The sequence below is a fragment of the Zonotrichia leucophrys genome, chromosome Z (genome assembly GCF_028769735.1).
Source record: "Zonotrichia leucophrys gambelii isolate GWCS_2022_RI chromosome Z, RI_Zleu_2.0, whole genome shotgun sequence".
In the NCBI taxonomy this organism is placed as follows: domain Eukaryota; kingdom Metazoa; phylum Chordata; class Aves; order Passeriformes; family Passerellidae; genus Zonotrichia; species Zonotrichia leucophrys.
Genome location: NC_088200.1, coordinates 32,654,601 through 32,680,864, shown reverse-complemented (window position 1 = coordinate 32,680,864; position 26,264 = coordinate 32,654,601). Strand labels below are relative to the sequence as shown.

The 26,264-nt window shown below is 39.7% G+C and overlaps 1 protein-coding gene across 1 annotated transcript in view; it reads left to right on the top strand.

Moving 5' to 3' along the window:
* The window catches only part of CENPK (centromere protein K), a 30,599-nt gene extending 24,299 nt beyond the window's left edge, over positions 1 to 6,300 (top strand). The window contains exons 9-10 of the mRNA XM_064735963.1: positions 2,168 to 2,221; positions 5,176 to 6,300. Of these exons, the coding sequence (XP_064592033.1) occupies positions 2,168 to 2,221; positions 5,176 to 5,334 (213 nt within the window). The 3' untranslated portion in view covers positions 5,335 to 6,300. The remainder of the gene's footprint in view (positions 1 to 2,167; positions 2,222 to 5,175) is intronic.
* Positions 6,301 to 26,264: the final 19,964 nt, after the last annotated feature.

Below are 26,264 nucleotides of genomic sequence, written 5' to 3'. Positions count from 1 at the left end.
GGTCTAAGTCTCTCTGTTTTAGAAACAGTTGAAGGTGGGACAGTGTCAAATGATTTGCAAAAGTCCAGGTAGATGCCATCAGTTGTTTTTCCTTTTCCACAAATACTGTAACCCTTGTAGAAGGCCACTAAATTTGTTGGGTGTAAATGGTCTATAGTGAAACCATGTTGGCTGTTACCTATCACTTTACTTAAACAAAAAAAATACTTTGATTAATTTCAACACAAGGTTTTATCTTTTCTTAGCTTAAATTTTATTTATACATTTCCTGAACTCTTAAACAGAGTCTGTTTTCTGACAGTCTTTTTCTTTCTTTTCACTCTTTGTGAATTCATAGCTTTTCTATACCTTTTGACTCACTTGGATCACTTGGCTTAACTACAGGTACCTCTTAATCTACATCTAAGTAATTGACTGGGAAGGCAGGACAGCAAGCCATTTTTGCCTACATTTATTGAGTGCAAGAAATACAAATTGTAATCACTGAAATGAATTAGCAGTGAAATTAGCTGTTACGTTGGTTCACAAGAACACATTATTCACTTCTCCTATCAGCTTGGTTCAGCAGTCTAGCAGCACCAAACTCTGCACATCAGCAATTTTGCTTCACTTTGTGGAAGGATGTTGTGTTCACAGTGGTTGTGTGTGAGGGCAGATGTGCAGGGTTGATGTCTGTAGGACATGGCTTCAATATAGTTTGAACTGCTCCAAGCCTCACTGGTCTGGTTCCACCCTCCTTTCACCTGGCGACATGCATGTGGGATTGGGAGTGGGAATGGGAGTGAAGACTGCATCATAACAGCTCATGTTGGCTTCCATTGCCATGGCCCAACACCTTTAATATAGGTAGTGACTGTAGTAACGATGATCTTGCATTTTAAATCTAGCATAAAAATCTACTTTATTTTTTTCAAGATAATAATACGAAAAATCAGAGGCTGAGGAATATTCTTTATGCAAATCTGTCTGATAGGAAGGGTGAAGAAGGTGCCTTTCAGGCTAAATAATGAAATGCTGAGCATCGTGCTTAACAACCTTATAAGCATTAAGTGATTAGCAGTCCTTAATTGTATTAGTTGTAGTTTTGACCAGGGAAATATATCAGTAAAGGTTGTGAAGTTTCATGTTTGCTCTAAGGAACTTTTGGCCGATAGGTAATGTCAATTCTATTTCCTCAGCCAGAAATTGAGATAAGGGCATATAGATAGATGTTATTGGGTCATAGCACCAGGATTTGCAGAGCTTCCATGGAACAGGCTCTCCCTGGAAACTGAAACTTCTGACTGTCTGCAGGTGAGACTATTACAAACTGTGACTGGGAAGAAGGATCCAGAACTTGCCTTTCAGAATATTCTTCTTTCTTGCTTGTATTCTTCCTGTGTTCCAGAAGTGAAATTTGTATAAGGTGCTGCACAGCTGGTCTTAAATTCATGCATTCAACAGCAATGCTGAGAAAGTCAGTGGAATATTATCTCCTTTATTTTGTTGAAACTGAAGTGCATGGGGGAAAAGAATAAAACTGGAAAATTAAAGAATCAGGTTTACCGTGCAACAGTACACGCAGATCCATTGACATTGCTGCCAAAGGAATCTCTATAGACAAATGGCTTGATTTGCTTGCTACAAAGGAAAAGAAGTAATCTTTTAGTGGTATTTTATCATTGCCACTATATAGAATAATAAAAAATTATTCTATTTCTCAGCCTTGATAAGATAAATGTTTTAGTCGAATTCAAAGCAAGTAAGTATTCATTGTCAAATTATGAAAAAAAATATTGAGGCAGTATGAAATTAAGTCTTGAGTTGTGTCAAATTTCTATTATAAACATTTATTTAAAGCTCATGAAAAATTTTTTTCCTCCAACAAATTTCTTCACAGAACAAATTCTGCACTACATTATAAATTTGATGTACTTGGTTTTATTTAAATGTAAACACAGATGAAAACATTATGATCACTTTAGATAAATCTCTCTTGATAATTCAAAAAATGTTACATTTGAAGTGTAGGATTTTGAACTGGTAGATTTAAATCTGACTTAAAGTTTTCATCTTTTGTGTACTATGAAATCAAATAATTGTGTAATTATTTTACTTTGTCAATTAAAATTTTTCTTAACTGGTTTGGGGGTTTGTTAATTTGGCTGGGGAATGTTTATCTTTCCAGAACTCTTTGGCAGAGCCAGCTGTACAACTGATAACATTGCAAGAAATTTTAGAGGTAAGATGTTTTCACTATGTAGAGATTTGAGGAATTTTTAAATATTCAGATGTAGTGATAGTGATGGTGGTGATGATGATAAAGTGTTTATTACTAATATAAATAACAGTATGTGGTATTTAGTTAAGACAGTTAATCTAGAATGATAAAGAATGTTGTGTCTACAAGAAGAGTGCAGGGAGACCTCATTGTGGCCTTCTGGTTCTAAAAGGGGGCTTATAAAAAGATGCAGAGCAACTTTTTGCATGGGGGAATAGTTTTAAATTACAAGAATAGATATTTAGATTAGCTTTCAAGAATAAATTCTTTACTGTGAGGGTGGTGAGGCAGTGGAACAGGCTGTCCAGAGAAGCTGTGGATTCTCCATCCCTGGCAGTGATCAAGCCCGGGTTGGATGGGGTTTGGAGCAATCTGATCTAGTGCAAGGTGCACCTGCCCATGGCAGGTGCTTGGAATGAGATGATCTTAAAGTACGTTCCAACCCAAACTATTATGTGAATCTAGGTCAGTTTTCTATTTTAATTCCTGTCAAAGTAAACCCCACGTTATTACAAGAGGTGTGGCAATAATTAACTGGTTCAGTTTAGGCTGGAGAATGGCTGTCTCTTATTTCTTGATTTTACAATATTTGGTTCAAAGACGTTTTTTATGTGCCTTAATGGCTCATGTTGGGAGAGACAAATACTGTGTTTAACAAAAAAAAAAAAAGGTCCATTTCATGATCTATTTTATACTGTTTCAAGAAAAATATTTCTGAAATACACATTAACAGAGGGACTAAATATGTAGCCTCGGACCAATAGTCTTGTGCATTAACTGGATTATTAACTCATACAGGGAAATCAGTTAATCCGATTAATGCATTTCTGATTGATTTTATAAGTATAGAAGCATTGCTTAGTGCGAATTTTTAATTACAGTGCAGTTTATGAATGTGAATTGCAAAGCATTTTTCTTCTTGTCTTAAATGTAGCATATGAAGTGAAATTTTCTGTTCCCCCTCCTTAGACAGTTCTAAGTTCTATATGCAAGATGTCCCTAAGGAAAATTTTTTTCTTGATGCAAAATGTGATGTATAAAAATTTGCTGGTATTAAGATGCTATTATCTAATCACTATGTCCTACAGTTTAAAGCCCAGGCTTTGGGCTTACATCATCAAAATCATTTTACATGCTTCAAATATCTCAGCATACCTTTTAATGCCAAATTAGGCAGAGCTTGAAAACAGATCAGAATTCAGAGTGGCCACAGTCCTTATGGAAAAAGAATTTTGAAGTTCTTCTAATGCTTTAAAATTGCCCTTCATATTTTTCTGATATTGTTAATCTCCTAAAAATGGGAACATATTCATGTAGTATCTGACTTCTGTTTGGAAAAACACACTATTTGAAAAATTCAGACTCGTTTGGAATTTCAGCATCCTGACCTAAAGTGTCAATGTCCCTTATCTTTGTATTCCGGAAGGCTTTCCTTTGTTGAGACATGTTGTTCTATCTTCAAGTCCCTGTTTGTTGGAACTCAGTACATCCCTCTGGATGTCCAGAGTTGCCGAGGACCCCATCAAGGGGCTCGGAGACCCTGGCATGCTGCCCAGAACACCTGGGGATTTGATTTTGACCCTTTGAGCAAGGGGTTACCAGCTTTGTATGAGGACGTGAAAGTCACACAGGTTTGAATAGTATAATAATAAAATATTCACAGGGTGAAAATGTAGATTTTAGGATTTTTGGATAGGGGTTATGGGGACAAGATGGAGGAATCAGGGCATGTCTAGTCCTTCTTTCTTCTTCTTGTTCTCCATTTTCTGCAGTGATGTTGGCACTTTGGGATTGGTTTAGAGTAGAGGTGCACTGGCTAACATAGGTGATAGGTATTGGGAATTAAGAGTAAATATGATATACGTAGTTTGTAGTATGAAAAGATAACACCGCCTCGGGGGCGATCAGAGTGCCTTTGGCTGCCTTGCTGTTCAGATCTCGGCTGGGCAGAAAGAAAATTTTATAGATAAGAAATAATAAACAACCTCAAGACTGAAAAGTGAAGAGTCCAGACTCATTCTTCAGTTGCACCGGCTGAAGCAGAGACAACCTATGCATCTTGGGGCAGAGAATATCAACAGCCGACCCAAGACCCTAATGTTAAATGTGAAAAATGTTTTCTGAGGTACACATAAGTTACAGCCATAGCCATAGCCAAAATAGCCATGAAAGCTATTTTGGAGTATCAGATATCAGAAAAAAACCAGTAAAAATTTGTCTAGAGTAATGCATTTGGAGTAAATTCTCATAATTGGAAGTACAAAATATATTAACTGGAACAATTCTTCTTCAGAATGTTCTGAAAAATAAGAGTAGTCATTCATTTGCGTCTTTTATTAGCAGCACTGGATACAAAAATATAAAATCTGGTAGCAAGTATTTTGAATTTGACTTTAGCACTAAAGGGCAAAAAATATTTTGTACTTACTGAAATTTGGACAGTATAACATTTAAAAGCTCTGAGAAGAAAGATTAAACGTCTAGGTTAAATAGAAAGAGCACCATGGGATGGGTAAGATTATTTAATCTGTAATGTGTGCAGTCCTCCCCATCAGCAGTATCGTGAGGTAATGAATATGATCTCCATGAACTGAAACAAAATGACAAAACTGATTTTGTTTTTAACTCCATTAACTAATTCTGTATCTAGATACAGCATTTAATCTACATTTATTCTGGAAAAATAAAAGAGAAAAGAGATATTCTGGTTCTAATTTTTACGTCAAAAAAGATGTTATGTAGCTAATTGGAAGTCCCTTGCTTTACTTCGACTTTGTACAGGTCTCATATCTCTTCTGTATAGTCCTTTATATCTTATATTGCCTACATCACAGTAATTTGTAAAAATTTGGTTAAAGGAGATAAAATCTAGCTGTTTTGGTAATTTCCTAAATCTTACCCTTTTGGTCTTCCAGATGCTGATAAACACATTAATGGCCACACCACATAAACCTTACATAACAATTAATGAATCATTTTGGCCACCTTATATTGAGGTGCTGCTGCGACATGGAGTGGCCCTGAGACATCCAGAGGATCCAAACAGAATACGCCTCCAAGCTTATCACATGTAGTGTGACCTACATGTGCACTTGAAAACAAAACACCACCAGTCTCTTAATTCAGGGCTAGGACATACTTAAGTTTCCTACTAGGCTTTCTTAGTATCAAACATCACTTCTTGTTGAATGAACTTTTTCTTTTACATTAAAATGGATATTTAAGAACATAAAACGTAGAAAAAGAAAAAATAATAATCTATGTTAACTGCTTACAGTTGGCCTTCAGTGTTAGATCAAGATTTACATTATGGAAGCTTTTTATCACTGCTTCTGTAAGATGCCAATTCATGTAATAGACAAATATGTTTAACAGTCCGTTTTACTTTAAAAACCATACTTTATACATTACTTCGATAGATTAGACTTCTTAGATTGCCTGAAGTTGTCTCTATTTCCTTTATTATTTTCTTGTATTCTGTAGAGGCAAAATTCAGAATAACACCGCTCCTGTACATGGTCTTACAAACATTTGGAACTAACAGAGAGGTATCCTGTCAAGAATGTGTTATGCCTTGTTTGTTTCTCAGAGCCTTTGCAAACAATTTTACTGGCTCCATGATAAACACCTGGGAAAGCTGACACATCTTTCTGTGCAAGGTGCAGCAGAAGTTGAGTCTGTGCCTTTCACTGCACGCTTCACAAATGGCCTACTTTGTGTTATGCTATATTGCCTTAGGGTATCTGTCTTCACTTTTTCAGACCTAGTTTATCAAGGCTTTTAATGGGTCTCTGTTCTGTTGATCTCTACAGCTTCTAAGTTATGTCAATTGAGAGTTACCTTCTGACTCAATGCTGGCATTTTTTGCAATCTCAGTCTTTTTTGTAGACATTTTTCTTGTATTGTATGGAGTACAAAAATTTTACTCTTGCTTATCTGTAGTGACTAAATTATCCTTTATTAACCAGATTGTTGTTTATTGAGGGAGGAGGTTGGGTGACTTTTAAATTGATGGAAAAATAAAGAGGTTTACACTATCATAGAATGTTTTTGTGTGGTTGTTTTTAGAATGGTGTTTATGTGATTTGGTGTGATGACTTGTAAAGATGATGTCAGGATGCATGGGAGAGGTGAGGGGGACCAGTCTAAGTTCCAGTAGAATTGCTCTTTTTAGACCAATTAAAAGTTAAGCAAAAAACAGTCATTCATCTTGTGTAGTTTTGAGTGAATGCTGTTCATTTTACCCTTCCAATGGTGATTAAGCATAAGTATAGAATGTGGTGCGTGGTGTTGTGCATGAGCATTGACTTCTTTTTGGTTCATATTCCTTGTGTAACTACCCTTCTGTTGTGGTTTATCTTCTCTTATGAGCTCTAGAGTCTGACTAATCTATACACATTTACCTTACAGTATTTTTAATTAAGAATTTTAATAACTGCATTTTTTGGTTTACATTTATAGCATTGTCTCTTTAGGGTTTTTTCCTTTCTTTGTGTTTAAATGCTTTGTATTCTGCTATCCTTTCAGCTTATTTATTAACACTGCTCAAATACTTCATTGACACTGGATGACTGCTTCTGTCTTGACATTAATAAGTAGAAGAAATGTTAAACACTCAGTAGCCTCTTGTGTTTAAAAAGAAGAATACTAACCCATACGACCCACTTCCCAAATCCAAACCCAAACCAAAGAATTGAGGAGATAGGACAGTCTATAAACAAATGCTCTAAAGAAGATGCAATATTCATTATTCTTCATACCAAAATCAAATCTCATCCAAGTAAAATACCAGAACAGATTTAAATTAAAGTACTTCACATAAAGCTTTACATTAAATTATTGAACTCACTCACTCATAAAATATATTGTAAGATTATATATGAACTTGCAAAAAACTATTACAGAATTCAGATTTGTGATTATGTAAGAAAATTGGCAGTCTGCAGGTTCAGAATTCTCTATCTTACTAATTGTTGGACCCTGAGGAGATACATAGGTATTCCCTGAGATCCTCCTGCGGCTCCACAGTATCTTCAGCATTCTCTGAAGCCTTTCTGCATAGGCCCAGGATATGCTCAGAACCCAAAGGTTCGATGTACAGCTTTTTCCTAAGGAGGGATTGAATCAGTGCAGCAGAAGAAAAGCTGTAGAAAGAGATAGTCCATTTTCTCTCATGGCCTAAAATGCATTGCCAGTTTTTAAGAGAAGCTGGTTTAGACTGAAACAGAGCTAGCTGAAAGCTGTAGCTCCTAGAAAAATCCTGACAAGTAAATTGAAGCAAATCAAGGCAGTGATGAAGAACAGATCTTCCTTATGAAAAAAAACTAGGAGTAAGCTCTTTCATCAGTACTTTCAACAATCAGGAACGTTGGGGCACGTGTTGAAGGAGTAGGATAATTTCTCCATTTTTTGTCTCCTTGCATGTCTAAGTAACAGTCGTTTGTTTGGAATTAACACCTCTATTAAATGCTAATATTGTGACTCCATGTGCCTTCTGTAAATTGCTTAGCTTACTGTCAATTTTTAACTCTACAAAGGTAATGTAAAAAAAAAAAAAGCCAGGATGTTAAATGAACATTTGGAGCTACAAAACCTGAGTAAGATGACAAACTGATCTGTGAGCAGGCAGTGTGTCCTTTTTGCCAAGAAGGCCAATGATATCCCGGGTGCAAATGCGAAGATCAATGCCTGTCTGCCTGTGCCTGTGCTTCTTTCCCTTTAGTTGACCAGCAGTTCCCTACTCAGCCATGCCTGTCTAGAGAGAATCAGGTAAACCTAAATCTGTGTGTTATAACTCATGCAGGTCAAGACAGATGTCAGGATAACAACCTGCAAAAGGACAGATGTCTTTGATTTCAGTCATTGCTCAGCATGGAAGTATTGAACTTGGCTGGGTCTGTTTGATTAGGCCTATATCTCTGGAATATTGGCACTGCCTCTCACAGCTCTGCCTCTGCACCAGATAAATGGGCAGCTTCTCCATCTACCACATGCCGTATTCTCCCAGTACAGAGCTGGTGGTTTTAGTATGGTTAAGAGTAAGATGTTAGTCACAACTGTGTCACCAGCCAGGGCATAATCCATGGACCAGCAGTCACCTGCTGAATCAGAGGCCAAACCTTGGGGAGTGGTGCTTTCCTCTGTGACTGTTTCAGTAGAAAATCTCACCCCATGGGAGCATTACTTGCCACTCTGTGGTCTAGACATCAGACATGCATTTACATGAAGAGGAAAAAAATGATTCATTATACAGTAACGATTCTTCTGGAATGTGCATGCTGTGCCCCCATCTCTTCTTGCTTTTTGGAATACATCAGTACAGCAAACTTCTTATTGTGAGGAAATTGATCTAGCAACAGGAAGACCTTCTTGCACATAGTATTAAGAGGTTGAGAGCAGACCACACCTGCCTCCACATACTCTGCAAAGGACTGTTGGGTCAAACTTACTGATGTGATTTTCTAGTGAAATAACTAAATTGTTCTGCAGATTTTCAACTTTTGATTGTGGTATTAAATGCAACTGCTGTATTTATCTGCATTTTGCTGCATTGAAAAAATCTGATTTTGAGAGTTTGGCATAAAAGTTTCTGGATGTAAAGTTTTGGCAGAAATATACGTGAGATTTGTTTGGGGTTTGACACAGTGTAGGTGATACTAATGAAGACTGCTGTAGCTAGTTACAGACAGATAACCTTGGAAAAGTAAGCCTATATTGAATTCCTGAATGTTCGTTAGTATTTTGGTAAAACGATGCTATATTTTCTGTATCTTAGATTGTATTTGAGGCTTTTTTAAAAAAACTCCAATGAAAGCATGTGATAGCAGTTTAGTAGCTGTTTAAGTCTTGAAGTCATCTTCTATAGTTACGTATTCACAAGAGATAACCAGTCCATGTATTTTCTGAGAGATTTCAGTTTAGTTTACTGGATTTATTCTGGGTAGGGTTTTTTGTGTTTTTTGGTTGGTTGGTTGGTTGGTTGGTTGGTTGGTTGGTTGGTTGGTTGGTTGGTTTTTTTGTTGTTGGTTTGGTGTATGGTTTTTGGGGGAGAGGGTTGTGGGGATTTTCTGTTTGTGTTTGTTTTGGTTTTGGTTTTGGTTTATTTGCTGTTTTGGGGAAGTTGGGTCTTTGGTTTTCTGGGGTTTTTAGTTTGGTTTTTTGTTTGTTTTTTGGGGTTTTTTTGGGGAGGAGAGGATTTTGTTCTTGTTGCATTTTTACTTTATTGGCTTTTTTTTTTTTTTTTGCTTCAAACTGTTTTAGCACAAAATAGTTTGATCACAATACTTCTGTTTATTTCCAAGCAAGACATTCTAGTGATTAAGACAATGAGACTCTTTATTTTGTGCATATTGTCAGGTAATACGCCATGTTTTTGTAGATTGTTTCCAGGTTAAACAATGAGCATTCCAAGGTACCTCAGCAGTGCCGAACTACTCATAATCAGTCATGGTTACAAGAAGTTCTTTGTTCTGCAAACGTTTCAAATTCTGTACTTCAGAAAATTTATTGTGTCAAATGAAACATAATATTGCCTTCTCTATTTGGCAACAGATGTTGCTTGCAGGTGCTTGCAAATGAGCTTTTGATTATAGCTAGCCAAGACAAATGTAATTTTGGTGGTATTCCTATTCTAGTTTTAATTTAGCTTGCATTAAATTAGTTGCTTGAGATAGTTTCAAGCAGAAAAACTTAAAATACAAACTAAACTAGATGAGTGTTGTTTACTTGATAAACAACTAGTCCATTCATTTCCTTGACAATTGTTTGGTCAAGTTTCCTTAAGATTATACAGTGGTTGTGTTTTATTTCTTTTAATAGAACACTGGACCATTTTGATTGGTGATGAGGCAAGCAATTATTCTTGGTGACAAGATCTAGACACATCTTTACTAAAACACCAACTTATCCACAGAAACAAATCACAGTGCTCAAAGCTGACAACTGTCATAAAGGTTAATCTTTGCTACTTCTGTTGCTTTTATTTAACACACTGATTAATTTTTTTACTATTTACACTAACTATAAAACTCTTACAGTTATCAGTTTAAATTAAATTTGTAAAAGAACAAGCTTACAGTGCTACTCTGTATGTGTAACCAATTGCAGTGATGGGTAAGTTTTTATTTGAATGGGCAGCATGCTTCTATTTCAGTATAATTTCTTTCTGAATTTGTGTCTATTGCACTTTTAAAAGGTTTTGTTTTGTCCAACTCATTGCAATGAAAGTTTTTTTAGATTTGGGAACGTGTTACTTCTAGTCCTGCAAAACTGAACTGCAGCACTAGAAAACAAGCTGAATGTTTTGTTGTGTTTAAAAGAAGAATCCAAAGACTGGGGTTGATGTGAATTAAGCTGCTTAACAGAAATGGATCAAATGTGTGTTTCATAATGGAGAGGTGAAACTCTTCAGCTGAGCTGAATTTAAAGTTAGTTAGTCTATTCAGAATAGTTCTCCTACCTGTTTTGCATATTAAAAATCCATCTAGACTTTATCGGGTAGTTGCCAGATGGCTCGAAATGCAGGAGAAGCCCTGATTGCAAACAGGAGCTTAGTTTTAATGCTCTTTGCTTATGAAGGCTAAGGTTGCGCAGTCAATACATTCTTTGACTGAGTGCAAGCTTGACAAAAATTCTGTAACTGGATCAAAGTTCCTTGTATATGACAGGGTTCTGGCAACATTGCATGTAATCTATTATTTGGGAAGACAAAATATTGAAGAACTGGCAAAAGTATAAAAATAATACCATAATTGCATATGTGAAGGTCCCAGCAGAATTCTGCTAAGAACAACACAAATTTGAATGTAAATTTCCCTTTACAGCTAGAACTGATGTGGGCCATAACAACAAAGCTGATTTTAAAAAACATTTTCAAGTCTCTGGACTGCTAATTTAAGAGATGATTAAGAAAGCAAGCTCTCATGTATGGGTTACAGTTCAAGAACACTGAAGCTGAGAATAACAACTGTGTCTTGACTGTTAGTCAAACAGTGTCTGCTCTACATCAAGAGGAGTGTAGCTGCAGCAGCATTCAAATTTTATAATGTAACACAGATATTAATTTCATGAAATATTACATCACTACATCAACTGTGAGTTACTGTGAGAGAAGCAGCACTTCTCAGAAAGCCAAGCCACATAAACCAAAATAAACTGCGGGAGGACAGACAGAGCCCCAGAATGATGTACAATAGGAATTGAGCTTAAAGAAGAAATCTCCTATACTGTGCCAGGAACGTCCTAAACCAAATCAGTTAACTCCATGTAGAACTACCAGGAATTAGATGTATGCCTTCACCTTAAATCAAGCGAGAGTTATTTTACTCAAGACAAATTAATTCCTGCTGAAGTTCTTTTCCACTGGAGATAAGACTGTGGGGCTATACCAGGGATGAAACCATCCCACTGTACTACTGCAGCATCAAAGAAGCATTATCATAACTGCTGAACAAAGTCATCTTTGCAACATTTTAGCAAGGTTGTTTTCAAGCTGCTTCTATTAAAAAAATTAAATCTGGATGGTTGCCAACATGCACATAATTCCTCAAGAGAACACAAACCCAGTGCCAATTCTAAAAAGCAAGAGTGCCTAGGAAAAAATAGACACTGAAATAATTGAACTCAAGTTGATGTGTTACCATCTCCAACAACTGACATGTGGTTGCAGTTCAGAACTCAAATTAAGAAGCAAAAATGAATAATATGAATGTGAGGCATTCCAGTGAACCTGCATATGTATGACAGAGATTAGGCTTATAGGAAAAAACATTTTCAGATATGGGTGTTTGGCAAATTATCAGCAAACTACACAGTTGCCTGTAAGACAAAACTCAGTTTATTCAGACCAAAAAGAATATTTTTAATATATTGAGAGTGATATATTTTCCCACAAAATAATTTTGTTTCAAAGATCTATGTTTTCCATAGCTAAGGCAATCCTTTGATTTCCTGACAACAGTAAAAGAGTTCAAAATTTTATTTTTTATAGAGGCTGTTTCAACTAAAGCAGTAAATAATCATTGCAATTATTTATTAATGTTATATATGACAAGTAGATATTAAAGTAGATTGTTTTTTATCACGATCACTATTTGTTTAATAAAAATCAACAAAGGATAAGACATGATGTGATCATTTTTAGAAAGTTGTTTTCTCCTTTTTGGCATGGCGATACACAATGAAATACAAAGAGCATGATACTGTTTTTATATGTTACTCAATATACAGAAGCACTTCCATATCTTTTAGTAGATTAATTTTTTTTAAATTATGTTTCTATGATGTTAAAATCTCAGTCTGTGTATTGCACATACAGTAATCAATAGAGTAAGAACTCATTGTGTACAATATCAGAGAAATATACTTCTGCTTCTATAACAGTCGCATTTTAGTATGGATTTCTTCAGCCAAAGTTATTGATATTTATTCACCTGCTATCCAGTTTCCATCAGGCTTGCAACATGCATGGCTAGTTTATAACATAATCTGAGATAAAGATACTAATCCTGCAACTAAATTTTCTCTAGAGTGTGGATCTCAGAAAAATCTTAAATTTGTGGGTTGAATAAATGTCTACTGAATCACACAGACAATATTTCCTAATTTTAGTGGCATTTTAAAGAATCACAAGAGAAAGGTACAACGATCTTTCACAAGATATTGGATGGATCTTATGTAGTCCCAGAAATAGCTGAGACCCTCAATAAAATTGTTTTCATTTAATAAAAGTGACTAGTCAGAATACTTTCCTCTTCCAAACCTTTCTATAAAAATTGCGTTCAGTTCAGATTTGCTGGTTAAATATGCACACTGCTACAGACACCTGTAATTCATAAGAGAAATGAAGCAGTGCAATCAGATGTGGAGTGGTGCAGGTAACAGCCAAAATTTTTCTTGACGGCATGATGATAGGTTGGTTGCATCTGCCACTTTTTCTATTTCACTGAAACTTCTTTTTAGTCCTATGAAGGAAAGAAAAGCAAAGAATCATTTTCAGTAAATTTATTTATGGCTAAGATCCCTTTCTGAATAAAAGCTGGCCAAATCATAGGAGTTCAGTGTTTAATCAGATAGAAAACTTAGTATATAGAGGCAGGAGGAATTTAAATTTAGCAGCTGCTCTGTGCCAAGTATATAGTCATTTTTCTTCAGGGAATTGGTTGAGTCCAGAAGCATTGGCAATGGGTAAGGGGAAACCTATTTTGCTTCCAGCTGGCTGGTCTATGACTTTATAGCTCAGAGGTTTAAAATATTATGCTGCCTGATGTGGGATGATTGCCTGATGACCAAGTGTGAAGTTGGGAAATAAAAATTACCTATTCTGACAAAGTAGTAATATTTGTACAGAGATTCTGATCTTGTTACCAGTATTATGAAAAAAACAGTCAGGCATGTTTAATTTAGTAAAATAACAGGAATAAAGATGGATAAGAAGTACATCACACACACCCTTCCTGTATTTTAAAAGGTAATTGCTTTTAATTACTTTTATATTTTCCAAAATGGGTAAAAAGCAGTATCCAACCATACAGTTAATTAGTTCAAGTTACATTTGACTGTGTTTAAAAAAAATAATTCGGGTTTAAAAAATAATGTGGGTAATCTAGATCTCAAAGTCCTGTGCACCTGTCAGAAAAGTTGAATCTTAATGCATAAGCAGCAAGAGGAGAGCCCTTTCCCCATTCTCAGCGGTAAGAACTTCTTGATTGCAAATACACACTGCTTAGAAACTATCTGAATGTTTCGGAAAAAGCCTGTCCAAAAACAAAGATGAGAAAAGCGAGGAATCTGAATTTTAAGACAGTACTTTAGCCATAAGATAGGATCAGGTTTAGTGGATTTTTTAATATAGCAAAGCACTATTTTATAGAAAATAATTAAACAGTAGCCTTGCTTACCTTTCCAGTATCAGTACAGATTACATTTTTACCTATATATAATTTCACTAAAAAAATCTGTATTTAAATCTGTGTAAGTACACCTGACTAAAAGAGTATAATTCTTTTAATATATGAGTTTATTATATTGAAGTCACTAAGCCCACAAGATCTTGCCAGCTCATCTACAGCAAACTGGTTTTTTGTGTGCAAAGTTTTTTAACAAGCTGAGAGCTGGATTAGATACACATACCACTAGCAATGCACGTATTTACCATTCATATTCTTAATATGTCTCAGAGGTCAGGGGAAGAATTCACTTTCTCCTCAACCAGGCTCAGAGAGAGAGCCAGAATGAGAATAGCCATGATATATTGCTGATCCCACAGCTGATGGGTGTTTATTGTTGGTATTGCTGAACAGTGTCACTGGCTCACCTGAGACTACTGTAAGATTTCATAAGTATAGTATTAATACTTTATAGCCAAGAAAACACAAACAAAATGGTATCCTTTTCTACAGCTTCTTCATACTGAGTCATGCAAGATTAATTCCTCTCTTTCATGTAAAATATGTTATGAAAAAACTGGAGGAGCTTCTGAGGCTTAGAGTCCTAAATGTGAGCATGGGGCAGAAGACACTTCAGTAGCAATGCATACATCCAGGCACATTTACTAGGACATATGTCATGTTTATAGCACAAGGAGGATTTTTTTGATTAAAACAATCATAATATCTAATTATACTTAACAGAATGTTCATTTAGTCATCCAGAGTTCTGTTCTCAAGACAAAAGTATTCTTTTCTGCACATCATAGTTCAGTCAATTCCCCAAATTCTTGATTTGAAAAAAACCCCAAAACCAACCAACCAACCAAACAAGACTACAACAAAAACAAAGCCAAAACAACAAAAAACCCCACCTGGTTCCATCCTTCTTAGAGAGCAGCAACCAACAGACAATTTTTAATCTTCAAAACTATAGCTGTATTTCAGAAGAATTACACTAAGGCACATTACATCCCATCTTTGGTAAGAAACCATGTAGCTAGTAAGCAATTTTCATTTGGAAATTATTTTCGTGATTTAATGTAGAGTACAGTATGACGAATGTTGGGCTGAAAAGCTGCTTGTTCAAAAAGTTTTACATGGGCATTCCCAGCTTCTGAATTTCTCTTTTTCATGAAGTCGCAGAGAAAACCTTTGCAGAGACAGTGCACAAAGTGAAATCCCTGGTATTCTTTCTTTTGTTTCATCCCCCAAAAGAAAGACCCCAATAGAAAAGTATTCATTCATGTGCAAAGCCGAGATTCTGGGACAGAGCAAGAGCAAAGGTTACCCCTTTACCCTCCCCCAAGCCTATTCAGAGAGAATCCCAATTCTCACCTCTGAAAGTCAGATATACTGTCTGGGGACAGAGAAAGAGAATGGCCCAGGGACAGCTTTTGGAGGATAAGAAATAGAAACACCCAGTGTCTAGACTTTATATAGAAAGGACAGGCTATACCCACAGGTGATGCTTAAAAATAATACATCAGAAGAAGTATGAGCCAATGTTAAGGGAATAAGCAGCCCTGCAGTGGAGAAAATAGCTGTAAAATATATTTTTACAAATTGTACAACATTTTTGTAAATTTATCAAAAGATCCTTTGGCCTTAAAATTTGTACCACCTATAGTGAATATGGGTTATTGCATGAATTTAAACTGAATTATGCAGATCCTTGGATTATGAAAAAAAAGCTTAATTACACCTCCCTTAATCTGCTACGAAACACCAATGATATCTGGCAAAGCACAAAACTAAACTTTCATTTCTGCACTACTCAGACACTAGTTGGCATGGGAAATAGGCAAACTTGAAGATCTGCTTTTAAAGACAGCAGGAAAAAAATCATCACAGATACACAGTTGCGGGTAGGATATCTCTGTATTTTTGCTCTTTATGTGTTTACCTGAATTTTTTTGTAAATACAATGTTAAGTTGGCAAAATAGCCAAACTTTATACAGAAGATCAGTCTGGGAAGAGTTGTGTAAAGTGTATAATTAAATCTATGCGGAAAACTGTTCTTGCAATAATTAACACAGAATTTATTGTCAGATAACATAATCTGTGAGTGAAATTGTGTAGATGCAACTGTGCATGCAATGAGCTAAAAATAAATGTGCGGAATTTTCTCCACACTCATAGATTTTTTTAGCTGATACTCCATTTTCTTTGAGTACTTTTATGGCTGAGAAATCTCCTGATATAATATTAATTTTAAAGTTTACAAAAATAATACACAGAAGTTATTACCATTGATTGAGTTTCAGGCATAGTGGGAATACAGAGAAGGGGTGTTGGTAGATTTTTGTTTGTTTGGTTGGTTGGTTTTGAATGAAAGAAAAACTGAAGTTAGAATAAGCTAATCTTCCAAGAACTCAGAAGGTTGATGCAAGAACCATGTGAATCCATTCCAGAGTTTGCAGTGATGACCACATAGAGGATGAGGCCTCTTTGGATCTGGATTAATCACGTAAGTATGTGTATGTACAAACACAGGATCAAGTTGCTCTTCCTTTGCCCCAAGCATCTTTGAACAGTCCCACACCATCATTTTCATATCTCTGAATGGTTTTATGGTTATTTCATGTTAAAATACCAAACTGATAGCATAGACTCTACAAATCACTTTAATCAAAATATTAGGCATCTTGAAAACTTTTGAGAAAACTTGAATATTATCCTTTTGCAGTATAATTTGCATATTGATGTTAATAGTCCCCTGATGGGTCTAGCAGGAACAGAAGTGTGCCAAACCCAGTTCATATTTCAGTTTGTAGATTGTGCCCAGAATATAAGCCCATAGCTAAGAAAGGTAATCTTTCGACTCCTTAGAAACAAAATTTTATTTGTGATTTTAATGTACAGCTGAGTTTTCAGTAAATGTGAAAGAGATATTTTTGATGCTGAAAAACTTACATTGTGGCCTTTGATCTTTTATTTCAAGTCTTTTAGTTTTATATTTAGACTATAGCTGTATCCTTTTACTAAATAGTAAGGAGAAATATATACAACACTGAGTGTACTTCAAGAATACTTAAGGGAATAACAAAATATAGCAATAATTACTATGAAGATGTTAAATCTCAAGCATCGTGGTATTTGCTCTTTCTCTCAAGCTTCGTATAAATGTCAGAGGTCTTTGAGAGGTTCGTTTGACAAATAGCAGTGGTCATTACTGGACCAGTAGCTATCCTTTTCTACCACTTCTTTTTATAGCTGTGCTCTCATGGGAGATCACTGTTCTCACAGCAGAGCAGCTAAATACAATATATGCACGCTCCTGAGCTGCTCCAGTATGAAAGTCAGCAGCACAGTGGATTCTCTTCTGTGTGTGTGAATGCCTGTGGATTGCAGTGGGAACTAGTGGAAGTGGTAGGTGGTTTTATGCTATTGGTCTTACACTTGTACTGAAGGAGTTGAGGATTGCTTTTAACATAAGACCAACTGCTGGGTCATACCAAAAGATTCATCTGGATTTTGACTCCAACAGCACCTACAAGGAGATAACTTGAGTTATCTGGACAAAAAATGGGACAAGCATATATGGCAGTTCTCCTTTCTATTCACCAATCTGCAGTGCCTAATCACTTCCAGGTTAGATACATAGACAAGGGTCAGAGCACTTACTACTGCACAGACCACCTTATGCAAAACCAGCCAATCCTAAATAAGTCACAAAAGGGAAATGTCAGACTTTTTGAAGAGGCTGTAATAAACTCCTTCAAAGCAGAACACTCCTTAAACACAAGATGTTAGTGCTGCAATAATCCTGTATAAATGAAAAATGAAATTACTTGAGAGGTAAGAGGGAAGAAACACATTTACTAACCACATTAACATAGTACCTTACAGTATTCAGAATAAGTTTTTGCATTTTGGAGTGACACAGAAAAGTTACAAGAGAAGCAGTGGGTACTGGGATTTTTTTCAGTTCTTTTCTCAAGCCATTGTCTTAACATAATGTATGAAAGATATTTTCATTTATAAACTATTGCAAGACAGTGTGATAGAAAGAATGCCAGAAAACCACCTTAATTAGACAAAGTTGTAATCTGTGTCCAAAGCAGTATGCACAGTATGCTCCAGAATCTTTAATAAATCTTTTCCACCTATATAGTCCAGGAATATGGAAAGTCCAAAATTTTTCCATTCAAAAAAAATCTCTGCTCATTTCATGATCCAGTTTTACCATCTCTGACATTGCTGTATGTGTCCACATTTTTATATGAAGCATATCAAGAAAAGGGGAATCACCACATGGTTCAGTAGATACTAAATGAGAAGTCTGTGATGCTCATCAGTGCTCTCCTTCAGTTCAGAAACTAAACAAGTCACTCAGGCACCAGAGACCAAGATGCCTAATTCTGCACTAGGAGTGTCATTCCTAGAGCTGAGTGCCAGACTGCAAAATGTTGCACATTAATAGCCAGGTTTTCCTGTGAGTTAATTCCAGATTTTTCATTCTAAAACCAAAATAACTGAATTCTTATGTATTTCCTAAGATTTTCTGCACAGCTTTTATATGTACATTTCTGTGTACACGAATCTTTGAGGAATACCATTTGCCAATTTTTTTCATAGAGATTTTCCACATACACATTTTCCACATATTGTATAATTTGTCTCAGCTTTGCTCTCTCTAAGTCTCACAGATTGTTCAGATCTTATGAACAACTTTCTCTGGAAATAGAAAAATAGCAAAACGAGAATACACAGAAAAACTATAATACATATAGCTGGGAAATGCTCCCTTTAAACATGCCTACTGACCTAATCTTCCTGGTATCCCTCTCTTGACTTGGAAAGTTGGAAATAGACAAAGCAGGAAAAACTCAGAAAAACCCCTAACTCCCTCATCTGCTTTATCTATTTTTTTTCTGTTTACTATTGTTCCTGTTCTTGTGTGGAACTTTATTGGATTTGCGTTCTTTATTTTCTACGTTAATTTTAATGAGGATAGCATCTGTTTCATCTTATTTGCCTGCAAAATTTGAGGCGATCCATTCTGCTATAGCATTTCCTTAACCAATTTGATGAGTCTAAGATCTCTTATCTCAGGTTTAATAGATAATTAATCTTACCCTTCTCACTGTCCATCCCTCCCAAGTTTTGAGCAAGTTTGGGGTGTTACTCTCACTGCATTCATATTCTCTGATCTCTCTGCTCTGTCTCATCTGTGTTTACCAGGGAGGAAACTGGCCTGGACATTATGGAGGATGTCAAGCTCACATTAAGTTTCCTAGTTTTATTTCTAAATCTAAAACTAAAATAATCGGGTAGTCAGTTTCACAGGATCTTGGAGACATAAAGGGGCTTGTGTGAGTATATAAGCCCACATCAATACAACACACAGAGCTGCTTGTGGGGGTGCTGTGTTTGGCACGGCTCTTCTTATTTAAATGAAGACATTCCTGGCAATATTGCTTTGCTGGGCAGAGGTAGCCTCAAAGCCCTACTTGAAACCAAATGCATCACTGTGAATTTTGTTTTAGAGGGTCATCAAGAAAAGCTCAACTCAAAAGGGATGCATTTTCCAACTGAAAGTACACTTTGATATGCATTCTCCCTCTGAAATGCAACGTACCAGGCACAATTGAACATACATAGCCTCGGGTCGTTTCTAGAGATGCTGTTAGATCTCCTCCTGCAAGGGAAGGTGAGATTTGTAAGCAGTCTGAATTCGGACTATTTACAAAGAAGAGTCAGTGAAAGACACTGGATCCCAATAGCACCATTACCTTTAACTACCCCGAGAATCTTTTATTTAAGGGGACTAAAAATGAACCCCTATGCACATCAAAAACTTTTCTCCGTACAAGCACAGAAAGTATAGCACATACAAATGCAACTTCATCATTACTACTTTTTCAACTCTGTGGTCAATTGAAGTATTTTAATTATACAGCATTTAAATTTTACAGTATTTATCTGATTTATAACACGATTATATATATAATTCTTAAACAGGTTCGTTCTCTCCTCTAACCCTGCTGGGATATTTCAAAGTAAGATAGGTTACAGTCTTCAGATCTTAACTGATCAGGTAAAACTACTTGAAAAAAACCCACCAAACCAAAACAAACACACTTTCAGGCATATACATCCAAATGTTCAGGTAATAAAAAGCTCATATTACAGAAACACTGGTAACTTCTTGCTTTGTCTTCTATATGTATTTCAGTAAAAAGCAAGATTTCTGGAATTAACCCCAAATACCTCCAAATACATCTCACAATTCTAAATTCAAGTTCAATATGAGTATTTCTTTAAACAAAAGAAAGTGCTTCCTAGTCTTAAAAGTTGTTGGCTAACATGTTAAAGGATTCAAAGGCTTGAAGCCAAGACTGCTTTAGCTACTTACGTCCATGGTCAGCAAACACTAAGAAACTGGTTAAGACATAGAGTAATATGCTTTGTGCTCAGTAAGTTTCTAATCCTGCCAGAGCTCCTGAGAGTTGCCAGTTGTCCAAATGGTTTATACATAGTACTAGAATTCAGAGTAAAATTACTATCCCTCATAGAAACACTTCTAATTGCAGCAAAGAAAATTTTATACTAAGAATCTGTATACGACTTCCGGTGTAAGTTTCTTTTCTAAAAAGTTGCAGTTCATAAAAATGTATATATATGGATAATATTTGGGGCGAGGACACTAAAAAAAGTCACCAAATGGGCTCACTATTTTTATCTGAATGAGGTTCACTCTGAAATATTGTTTTATACAATAAAGCAAAGCAGTTAAGTCAAACTGCAATGGTAGTTCTGTCAGAAATTCTAATCACAGACAGGAATTTCTAAAGATGAGCCAAAGCTTTTCCTGGTAATAGACCAGTTTTGACTGGTATATATACACCAGTGGGCTTAGGCAAGAAAATGTAGTTGTCTGGAACAGGGAATAAATAACTTGTTGGTCTGAGCAAGCAGCTGGGTTTTGTGAAGTCCATATATCTCTTCTTTGCTTTGCTGGATTTAGAGCAGGGAGTTGAATCCACGTGAGGACCCTAACCAGACAGTGATAAGCTGTCTTTCTTTTTAGCTTGATGAGTATTTATTCAGCTATACACAATGGAGCAGATCCAACCACGAAGAGGCCAGTCTTTAACACCAGAATAGTCCCCAGCTCAGCCGTCAGACAGCAACGTGAACATTCCTGAGTCTGATTCAGGCAGGGTCTGATTTGAAGGCAGGTCTCCCAAATCCCCCGAGGATACCATAGCCATGAGGCAATTGGCTGTGATGCATGTCTGTCTGTTCAAAAGGTTATTTGGTTCTGATGAAGAATGTGTAAAAAAAAGTTTCTTCACGATCTGTCCTTTCAATGGAGACTGTCCTAGTTCTCTGTACGAACCACTGAGTTTGCAGAAAAGGTTGAGCAGAACCTGTTACAATGCCTGCCCATGGACAGGTGATGTGACTCAGGTACACCTGGCTGCATCTGAGCAGGCCGTGCCCTGCGGCTTTTCCATGCGGACATCACACACAATGATTTGCTACAGGAGCAGGAACTGTGGAATGTTAACAAAAAATACTCTTCTCAATGTTAGAAATAGCTGTTTTAATGAAGTGGATGTACCCAGACGCACCCATGAAAGGGCAGCTTCTCCTGCACGTACAGGACGAGGAGGAAGTAGGGCGGAACTGCCTCCCCGGGCGCAGCCAGCATCCCTGCACGCCCCGGGCGCTCGCCCCGCTCGCCGACGCAGGATGGCGCTCTCCGTATGAGCAATTAACCCGGGGGGAGCAGGTTGGAGATGCATTTCCAGAATAAAGCGTTTCTTTCCGAATGCCCCTATTCCCAAAGAGCATTGATTTCATAGCTCCGGTTTTCAATGCAGGGATACATTCTACTAGTCCCCTAACCATTGTTACATTAATTTGCCCGGCAACGGAAAAAGGATCTCTCAAGTAAGTGTTCACTGTGCTGTTTCAGAATGAATAGTGACAAAGATGACTATTTAGGATGTTATGCTTATTTTGTTAGACCTGCAGTTAAAAGCATTTTCACATACTTGTATGCGAAATGTAATTTACCTATAGTATTGCTTCACATTCAAATGTAACTGTGTAGAGTTTATTTGAAACGATGAATGCCAGCCACGGCTCTGATTTCGCCATCTCACAGGGCACAAAGCCAGCCCCTGCTGACCATCAGACTCCTGCTGACTGTTTGACTTTGCAGACCGATCCTGCTGTTTCGATGCTCGGAGAAGTCCCGGAGTAGCTGTGCTCTTGGACTTTTCTCTGCAATCATTTTTTACAGTCCAGCCAGTTATTAAAGATTCACCAGAAGTTGCAATTACACCTACTACCTCCGGCTGGGGAGGAAAACCCGCACTCGCACCATTTGGGAAATACAGTTAGCAGAAACTTGAAACCTTAGAACCTAGGTTTAGGAAGGATATATTTTTCCCCCTCTTTTTCTCTTTTTTCGGCAATCGGAAATTAACTTAGAGGGCGAGTGGGAGTTGCAGCCCACTCTCTCCGTGTGACCCTCTCTCCGGCAGCGCTGGTTTCCCGAAGCAGGGGCGGCTCGCAGGCCGCCAGCTGCCCGCTCCATGCGCACCCTCCAGCCCTGCCGGGCTGCGAGGCGACACCGACCCCCGCCGCAAATTAAACGGAAAGCGCTGTGCGAGCAGGCCCGGGACCCCCGGCCCCGGCTGCGCGGGCTTCAGACACCGCCTCCGCTCCGCTGGGGATGGCGTTTAAGAGCTTTCCTTTTATTAACGCCTCTAACGGGGAGCAGGACGAGCAGCACGACGGCAGCAGGGCCATGGCAGCAGGGGGTCGCCCCAGCTCGCCGCCCACCGGCAGCGCCCGTGCCCGGCGCCTGCCGCCGGCACCCCGAGGCTGCGGCTGCGGCTCCCCCGGGCGGGCCGGGCCGCGCCGGGCCGGACTCCCCTCAGGCGGCTCCGCGCGAGGGTCCCGCCACCCCTGCCGCGCCCGCGCCCCCGGCTGCGCCCCTGCCCCCCCGCCGCTACGTGACGGGGGCGCATGCGCGGCGGTGCGGGGCACATCTGCAGGCTGACGTCAGCGGGCCCCGCGCCGTCCCCCGGGCGAGGCTGCCAAGGCTCCCCCGCTGCCGCCGCGCTCGGCTTGGCCCGGCGCCGGCAGCCAGAGGAGGTCTGGGGCTACTTCAACCAAACTTTCCTGAGTCCTTCCTGCTCTGCCTGCCTCCCCTCTGCTCCCCCTCTCTTTCCCCCCTTTCTGTCTCCCGGTCCCCCCTCCCCCCCCAACTCAGATGATATTCACATGGTATTTTGCACAGAGGAGGCTGCTCAAGAGGAGGGCACCCACCCCCACCCCAATATAAGCCTGTTTTTCCCTCCTTCCTCCTCTCCCCCCCTTTTTTTGTTGGAAAGACAAAATGTGCAGGGTGATAGCTTCGGTGAATTGATGGCATCCTTCCTCCTGCCAAGCCAACCCGTTTTCTAAAAACCCCTTTAGGAAGGCTAGAGAATTTTATTCTGTTGGAGAATAGAACCCTGATGGTTGCTTGCACAGAGGGGAAAAGCAGAGAGGAATACGGGAATCGTCCTGTGCAATCTCTATTGTTTGAAACTTACTTTATATCAGAAATTGAAGATGAAAACGGTAAGGAAGATTTCACGCTATTCAATGAAACTTTTTGCTTTTCTTGTGTCCCGAATAATGGTGCGTGCAGGGCTTTGGGGAGCGGGGGGAGATTTATATTGCATTAGGCGAGGTGCATTTGGAGTAATTTCAGAGAGGAACCTTGAGATGGGGGAAGGGGGTGCGAGGATTTTTCAACCGATAAGAGAGGTGATTGATGAAGTACCATCTCGAATAGTGCACTTTTAAAAAGATTTCTTATACTTTGAATACTCAGTCGTTGGTAGAAGCAGAAAAGGAAAAACAAAACCAAACCAAACAACAGATGAAAACCAAAGCAGCCCCCAAACCCCAGAGACAACCCAGGGCTATTCCGGATTGCTGCTGAGTCGAGGACGCCCCGCTTTCGGCCGTGCCGTGTCCGGCGGTGTCCGCTGCCGCGGTCAGACAAGTGCACACTTTGTACCGGGGCTTGGAGGGTCGGAGCGGCCGCCGTCCCGCAGCGATGCTGGCGGGGATGTCGGGCTCTCGCTGGGCTCATCAGGAAGATGGAAGCGTGTGGTTTTGATTTACTTCGAGCCGCTTGGGATTTGCCAGACTCTTAACCCCGCGGACTCGTGTTTGTCGGTGTATGTCTGTCTCCGCAGTCGCCCAGGGTTCAAAGGGACTTTGTTTGGTGGGAGGAGGTAAGTGGGCTCTCGCTCCCCGGCGATGTGTGTGCGGATTTTGTCTTCGCTACTTTCTTTCATTGTTGTACAAGAGAGAAGGGAGAGAGAGGGAGAGAGTCAGACTCTTGTTTTTATTTGGGCTGCCGGTGCAACGCGTTTGGGCCAAACGCCAAGTGTCTGGGTCACACGCGTTTTATCCAAATAGATTCAGCGCTGCTGTCTGGAAATGGGCTGCTGAAAGTTAACTTTAGGATCAGCTCCACCACAGCAACCAGACTCTCCCCTTCAGCCTCTCTAGGGAGGACGGATTTTTTTTGTTTTTTCCTTCTGAATTTTTTTTTTGAGGGATGTGTGTCTGGCGACTTCCAATTTTCCGCAGTGCCAGTGTTTTTAACTCTCTGTGTGTGCAGACGTGTACAGATAATGTGCATGTGTGTACGTGTTTAACTGTGTGTGTAGCCGTGTATTTTCCTAGGCTGTTGACTTTTGGTTTTGGGGGGCTGGGTGTTGCTTTTTCGGTAGGTGCAGTGACAGCTGCCCCCTCGGTACGGCCAGCGGGGAGCCTGGGGGCTGGCGGGGGGGGGTCATACGGTGGCGGCCCCGTCGTACCGGGGGCCCGCACAGCAGTGATTTTACTCCTCACGCCTCGGCTTCTGGTTAATTCCCGGGGAGGAGGGTTCGATCTTTTCCCTTTGTACGTGTCCCTCTCTCCGCCACTCCCGGCCCCCCTTCTTTTTCACCGAGCTGTTCCCGGCGCGGTCTGCGCGTCTCAGCTCTCGCCCGGGGAAGCTCCCGGGGGCACGGCTAATCCCCGGCTTTTGAAGCCCTGCGAAGTTTTTCACGGCCAGCCGCGATACCTGTAATTGAATTTGTGTGATTGATGCCCGTCCCCCGCCCCGTCCCCTCCCGCCGCCCTCCCCATTTCCTTAGCAACCACTCGTAGTGCCGGGCGGGCGCACGGCCGCCCCTACCCGCGCCTCACCGCGGGCTCCCGCCGCCCGCTCGGCCCGGCCCGGCCCGGCCGCTGAGGGCGGGAAGGCGGCGGGGGCCGAGCCGCCGGGGCGGGGGCCTGGAGGACAACCCCCTGTCCCGCCCGCCGCGCCGGCGGGTCCCTTTCCCGGTCGTCGCTCTCCTCGACCCCGCCCCGAGGCGTAGCTGCGGTGCGGGCACTGCGGTCCGGCGGCGCCGTGTGGTGCCGTGCGGTGCCGTGGGTTTTCTGGCGCCGCGGCCGCTAACTGGAAAGCTCGGCGCTGCCGCCGCCGAACGCGCCGGAACCCCTCGGTTCTGCGGTGGGCGCCCCAGGTGTGCCGGTTGTCCCGGGACATTGGTCTCACATGTTGCCCTGTCGTAAATCTTGAGTTACCTTCAGGTTAATTGATGCCTTAGTTGCCCAAGGCATTTGTTTAAATGGAGGCTCCCATGGTGGCTGCTCTGAGCAGTTGGGCTTGTCGTCTCTTCGTAGTCCACTTTATCATGGAATCATATAGGTTGAAGAGGACTTCTAAGGTCATTGAGTCCAACCTATGACCGAACACTACCCTGTCAACTAGACCATGGCACTAAACCAGTGCCATCCAGGCCTTCCTTAAACACCTCTAGGGACTGTGACCACCACCTTTCTGAGCACCCCGTTCCAGTCTAATTACTCTTTCCGTGAAGATACTCTTCCTTATGTCCAACCTAAACTACTCCTGCTGCAGCTTGAGGCTATGTTTTCTCCTGTCACTTGTTGCTTGGGAGGAGAGACCAACCCCCACCTGGCTACGCTTTCAGTTGTAAAGAGTGGTAAGGTCATCCCTGAGGTGCCTTTTCTCTAGGTTAAACACCCCCACCTCCCTCAG